This window comes from Lycium ferocissimum, chromosome 4 (assembly GCF_029784015.1).
Source record: "Lycium ferocissimum isolate CSIRO_LF1 chromosome 4, AGI_CSIRO_Lferr_CH_V1, whole genome shotgun sequence".
Taxonomy (NCBI): domain Eukaryota; kingdom Viridiplantae; phylum Streptophyta; class Magnoliopsida; order Solanales; family Solanaceae; genus Lycium; species Lycium ferocissimum.
Genome location: NC_081345.1, coordinates 3,524,666 through 3,531,664, shown reverse-complemented (window position 1 = coordinate 3,531,664; position 6,999 = coordinate 3,524,666). Strand labels below are relative to the sequence as shown.

Sequence of the window (6,999 nt, the reverse complement as noted above, 5' to 3'; positions counted from 1 at the left end):
TATCTTTTGATATTTATGAAAAACATTTATTCTTATAGAAAGTATTTATTTTCTTACTTTTTAATAATTATCTTTAGCAAATTATTTATCCTCTTGTTCATTGGCTTGTTGGTTTTTTTTTTTCTTAATTAATGTTTGTTTAGCTAATTCTAAAAACAATCGAGTCTCAGATCTATTTACCGATAAAAGTAAATAATTTGTATTATAAGTGAGGATTAATTACATTAAATACTAATGTAAATAAGAATTAATTCGAGGTAAATACCTTGTATTTTAAAATCGAACATTTACACCACTTATACTGTGAAAATCCTACCTTTGATTTTAAAATACAAGGGTGTATCTCGAATTAATTATTATTACATAAGTATTTAATGGAAAGATACTAGAATTTTAACGTATTTGGCAAAAACAATTTTCTAAAAAATCTGAATTATAGTGATGTATTCCTAATTTTTCAAACAAAAAACTTAACTTCTTAAGAAATATTACGTAAATGAAACTTTATCAGACTAAGCGGAAGAATAAATAATGAAACTAAAGATGAGGAATTCTTATATAATAAAATATTATAATTCAATGTAACTAGAATAACTTGCTGCTTAATGTGCGAGAAAGTTAATAACAATAGTTGGCATATTTTATTAAGTAATTTGTGTTATTTATAATTTTAATTTATCTTTTAATAAATACATTTAGTTACGACTATACCCCATAGAGAGTGTATGTGCATGGTTCTCATAGTATGAGTGGTGTAAATGTTCGATTTTTAAATACAATGAATGTATCTCGAATTAATTTTTACTACGTGACTATTTAAAATAATTAACCCTCAATTATAATAGAAAATTATTTACTTTTGTCGGTGGTAAATAGATCATAGACTCGATTGTTTTTAGAGTTAGCTAAACAAACACTAACTAAGAAAAGGGAGCAACAAGTCAATGAACAACATGTTAAAAAATTTGTTAAAAAATATAATTATCAAAAAATAAGAGAATAGATATTTTTTATAAGAATAAATATTTTTTCATAAATATCAAAGATAAGAGAATAAAAATTTGTGAAAAGGTTCTTACGGTATCAGAACATTACAGTAATTTTATAAATATTTTAGAAAAAAATTAATATTATAAATATTTTAGGAGGTTTGATTTGCTACCAAAAATATATATATTTTAGAAATGGAAACTTTTGCATAGTAATGAAATGGATACAGTAGTTGTAAGTATACATGACATGGCCAGCTTAGCAAATTGCCCTGGTTACATAGTGCACTAAAATAGTGCGTTATGTAATTTAGGTTTTTTTTACAGAAAATTCGGGTAACAGATTTTAACGGAAGACGTTAACTCACTTTTATATAGCCTTTACAAAAAAGCTGCGTTAAAGATATTTTGATACCACTTTTTTTTGTCTTGGGATATTTAGGTTCATTTCTTTTTTTTTTTTTTTTGGGTCATTTAGGTTCCAGACTCATCCTACAATGCACCATTAATTTGGAAATTGTTAGTGTCACTATCTGTATTTCTTCTTCTGTTAGGCTTTCTATTAGCTGAATAATTTTTTTTATAACGTACAGTGTGCTACAATACAAATTCCTTTGTATAGGTGTTATTAATTTAAACGATACACAAATCGACACCAGATCAATAACCGCTAAACAAATACCAAACTAACTTTCATATATGTCTTCATTTGGTTAGCGGTTTAGTATATTTCAAACCCGATAATCAATAAATCGAAACGTTAAGAGCAAGTATCCAACCTAATTGCCCGATAAGCACCCCTACGTTGTTGCATAAAAGTATCTAAGCTAAAGTTTGTAACTACAATATACTTATACAAAAAGTTTTATTCTGAGGCATGCAGTCTCACATGCCGTATAATACTTGGGTGCGGTCTTTATTAGATTGACATGTGGAGCTTATGGCCCACTTGTAATATATTATAATGTAATTATAAAGGGAAATGGTCAAAAATGCCCTTCAACTATTGGAAACTAACAATATTTTCTCGCTGTTTAAAGTTTGGCACAACCAAGCCCGAGAATATAGGTCAAATATGCCTTTATTTCTTCAAATGAGGCCAACTAGCATAACTAGAACTGATTAGCTGATTACCAGATTTGCTCGTGGAGTGCTCCTATGGACCTTCGCGTACTGTAAGGGCATATTTGGTACATGTGTATATAAACTGAAAGGACACTAAAGAAAATATTTCAACTTTATTCTAAAATAGTCATAGATGAAGCAGGTAATAACTTTATCCACATAAAAGGTATAGTCCAATAGCTTGAGGAGGTGCTAGATTTATTTTAATTTTTGCAACAACAACGTCTGCATTTGTAACATCGCAAGGTGGGTACTGGGAAGTAAAGAGTGTATGAGACAAAGCCCCTACCTATAGTGGAGGTGAGCGGCTATTTCACAATTAATGCATAAAGTTCTTATAAAATTACACAGCTACTTGGGTACTTGAAATAACCAAGCATGAAGAGTTAATCAACACAGTGGGTAGCAATGTTAGCAACTAAGACTTGAGCTCATTTATTTGAATAATTCTACCTGATCTCCTCTTGAAGTCCCTCAAAAGAAATCGAATGAGCGGTATTACTTATATAAATCATTTTTCCTACAGAACTAGTGATCTTACAGAGTACATGAACTTATGCGAATCTCTCACTTTGAAGGGCTAATGTTCTTCAAGTAATTAGTAAAGCATGCAGTTGGCCTCTTGGAAAAGAAAATAGAAGAGGAAGTGCATATTTTTCTCTGTTTCAAGATTTTACCCAAAAAAACTACAAACATACAAAGTTAGTCGTATTGACCTGGTTTTATATTACCATATTATGTTGTGAATGCCAAACATATGCAACGCTAACCTGCAAAGAGTCCTAGAAGAATTACAAATAAACTAACTCATAAACAAATTTGGAATGTGAGCAATTTTGTTCCAGTCCTCCCCTATCCCCTTCTCGCAGCGCTTTGCCAGTTCTGGATAATAAACAATTCGCAACGCCTGCTGATTGTTCATTTCCATAATGCCAGCTGGAAGAGATTGAAGGTGAGGGCAATTCCAGATAACCAGTGATTGAAGAGTGTAAGTTTTGAATCCCAAAAGGCAAGGCCATCATCTCTAGACAAAGAGCAACTACTAATCTTGTCAGGGCTGTTAGGTGTTGCGGTCCCTTTGATAAAGATTTTAATATCGCACAATCTTGAACGAATAACTCCTTGAGTGAAGTTAAACCTTCCAGTACTCTTTCAGGAAGACTCTCTAGTGAATGACAACGTTGAATATCCAAGCGCTTCAAAGCAATAAGAATGGCCAGGCTGGTAGGCAGCTCTTTAAGTTTTTTGAAGGATGACATTGATGAGAGGCTAGAAACACGAGTTTTAGCTATATTTAACCCTTTATTTACTAAACTTTAATTGTGTTTGAGCTAATATGTTATTAAATTATACGCATTACGTGTGTTTTGTTGTATAGGACTTGTTTTCAGGCTAATGAGCATTTTTGGAGCTAAATCGGATGCCATGACACTTCGATGTCTCAGTAGAAGTCCAACAAATCAATCAGGATCGAGTTCATGATTCAAGGATCGAATACGCATATGAAAAAATGAAAGAAAACGCACGACGTCGAAAGAATGCTTGGCGCTACGCCCTGCACGACGCGCCAGTACAGTTTCCCCGCAAAATGCTGAAATTTGCAGATTCTGAAATTTTTGCCTACTGCGACGCCCTGTGCGGCACAGTAGGCCAATTTTTGGCAGTTTCAATTTTCCGACTTTTTAAGAATTATTTTGGTCCGGGCACTTTTGGGGTATTTTATAAATACATAAAAAACACGTTTTTGAGGGGACTTTTGACCTAGGGAAAATTGGAGGCGCATAGAAGAGTTCAGATGCCTGAATTCGTTACTTTCCATCACAATTCGATTCAATACAGAAGTTTGGATCAATCGTCGGTTGTAATGTTTTCTAGTTCTATTTCTTCTATGTTCTTTTATTCTAATATGGAGTAGTTTTCTTATAGGGTTTTCTTATAGGGTTTTGACAGACATGATGTATTGATTGACGTTTTTAGATTCGATTCTTGTTTTATTGCTTGAATTCGTTAATGGAGTTTTGAATTGAATTGCAGAGTTATTTACTATTTATTTAATCGATAGAGGAATAGTTTGGTGAATATCTTTACATTATTTTGTTTGGTTTTAAATTGGTGATTCTTCTAAGTAATCGAAAGAGCTTCTTGAATTATTGGTTGAACCAAGAGAGGAAAATATCCGAGAGACGTTTTCCTTTAGACTAAACCCTTAATGTTTTCGTGCATTCCTATGGCTTTTCATTAGTCTTGACCACATTGATAGTAGTTTTACTTGATTGTTGAGATATTCTTTGATGCTCCAATCGCAAGAAGAAGTGTTCTATGAATTAGCTTAATATAAATCTGATTTAGCTCTTGATTGAATGATTCATTGAGTAATCGAAAGAGACTCTTAAATAATTTATCTTGAGTTATTAAGTTGACGGTATTCATGAGAAGTCGTTCGAAGATCTATTTCTATTCATAGTTTTTGAACATCCTCGGTGCTTACATTAGTTTACTTTGTGGAATATGAATAAATAATCAGAAGAGGTTTATTAGATTCTTGTGTAAATTAATTACTTATTGAATGCGAAAGACTCAATAAAATTTTAGAAGAGAATGATAAAAAGAATCAGAGCTAATTGCTAAAATCTTGCATCTGTCTTGTCTACTACCCTTACTTCTCATATTAATAGTAACCTTTGCTTTTGTTGTCAATTGACTTTAATTACGTTTGTAGTCGATAACGTAGTTTATAACCACAACAAATTCAAGTTTTGGTCACCTAAATAATACTAAACAAGTTTTGTTTGAGCAATTATTTGTATACCAATCCCTGTGGAGATGATCTATATTATTATACTATCTTTGACTAGCGAAGTGCTTAAATTATCGTATTTTGCGCTCGTCAAATTTTGTTGCCGTTCTTTGGTGATTGGCAACAAATAATACACAAATAGAATCTTGTGTATTAATTCAGGCTTTTATTTTATTTTTTCATTAAAACTAAAATAAAAAATCAATAGTTATTCTTTTTACAAGTAATTTTGTCTCTATTGTTTTTATTTATTTATTTATTTATTTATTTATTTATCTATTTTGTCTTCAAGATTTCTTTTGTAGTACCTGACAAGTGCTAGAGAGGAAAGCTTGAACAAAACATTCTTGAGAATTGAACTCTTAGTGCTTAAAGATAGAGCACAATCAGCCAAGAAAAACAACTGCAAAGTTAGCAACTGAATCTTGTCAAAAGTCTGTTATCTGTTTCAAATGGAAATCATCAATGGTTTGATTGTCAAGTTGGTAAGTATTCTTTCTATGACTCGTTTTATGAAAAGTGTCACTCTGTTTCTAGTGCTTACAAAAATAATGGTTCATATGAGCACAATTCTAACTTTGAATGTAATGAATATCCTAATTATGATTGGAATGAGAGCGAAGTGATACAACCACCTCAAGAGGAGAAGGGTAGCTTAGAAGAGCTTTTCTGTAAGTTTGTAAAAGGTGTTGAAGAGAGATTTACACAGATTGATGCAACATTGATACAGAATGACGCAGCAATTGAGAACCTAACAACACAAATGAGTCAATTCTTAAGTATGATGTCAAAAAACTTACTGCATTATGATGGTGAATATAGAGGAGATGCCATGTAAGCATGAACCGACCCCAAAGGATGAGCATTTAGAGAGACAAGTTGCTACTCTACAAGAGGACTCTGATTCGATTGAGATGAATAAGGATGTGTTTGATTGTGAAGCAATGGAAGAAGAGTTCAAACCTCCATCCAGCCTTCCACGTCTACAACCTTCATTAGAGGAGAATGAGAAACAAATGGTCTTGAACATGGAGGAAGAATATTCTCATGACCTTTCTTCTTTGTTTTCTTGTTCTAACCTTGACCATGTGGATTTTATTTTTGAAGAGAAGAGGAAGAAGTTCGTCGATTTTGAAGAGGTTTTAGGGGCGGTTTTTCTTTTGAAGAGGTTGAGGGACGGTTGGGTTGGTTTCGGTGTTCGTCGGTTTTGCTAACTGATGCCTTTTTGATTTTCAAATAATGGATATTGATTTTGAAATAAATGGGCTGGGGGTTGGGTTAAATGGATTGGTTTTGTTTTTTTACTTTTTTTTTTTTTATATATATATTTTGTACAAGATTAAGAAATTTTAAGAAATACATTTTGAACCACAATTAATTTAATCACAAATTTAAGTGGCCTTTGACCTTGGCTGGTCAAAGTTATCACCTTTAGTAATTAGTAGACTTGAGTATCACCTTGAGTTTATTTTTCCGATCTTCTTCACCTAGCCGGGTCGTTTTGATCTGGTTTAGAGCCGTTTCACAGGCCCGCTCATATACACTATTTCAGACATTGAAATAATATTCTAAAAACATGGAAATGTTCGAAAATCAATTTCCATATTATTTCCACCGTCAGTTTGCTTCAAAAGTTTCAAAAACAGATTTGAAAAATAAGACCCACTTTGAAGGATTTTTACAAATTCCGAAAACCAACAAGGTAGAAGTAAATGAACGCTCTGATATGAAATGTAAGACATTGTATACAATTTAAGAATGTCTATATACATAGTGAGCGAAACGCAGCGGAATAATAGATCGACGTACCTCCAACCATTGTTAAAGAGTCGTGGTAGCATCGTCGGCATTATATTGGTTTTCCAATCCGGTGAGTCTTCTAAGCATCAACCACTATTAGAGCGGATTTTAAAAGAAAAAATTGTGCTTAGGGACCCAATCCGTTTGCCATGTCTTTTATATTGTTCTACCATCAAGAACAGTTAATAGAGCAGTTTTTAGGGGCAGCAGTTTTCTTAGGGTAATTTCAGATAATGGGAGTTTCAACTGGTCCAAAAATGAAGGACCATTTGTTCACACGTTCAATTC

At 32.5% G+C, this 6,999-nt stretch overlaps 1 protein-coding gene across 1 annotated transcript; it reads right to left on the bottom strand.

Moving 5' to 3' along the window:
* Window positions 1–2,905: 2,905 nt before the first annotated feature.
* Window positions 2,906–3,373, bottom strand: LOC132053672 (probable disease resistance protein RPP1). The gene has a single exon (XM_059445786.1). The coding sequence runs from the start codon at window positions 3,371–3,373 to the stop codon at window positions 2,906–2,908; it is 468 nt and encodes a 155-aa protein (XP_059301769.1).
* Between the last annotated feature and the right edge of the window lie 3,626 nt (window positions 3,374–6,999).

Bases quoted from the DNA above. Each gene is read 5' to 3' on its own strand.
- LOC132053672 (XM_059445786.1), bottom strand. From the start codon at position 3,373: ATGTCATCCTTCAAAAAACTTAAAGAGCTGCCTACCAGCCTGGCCATT.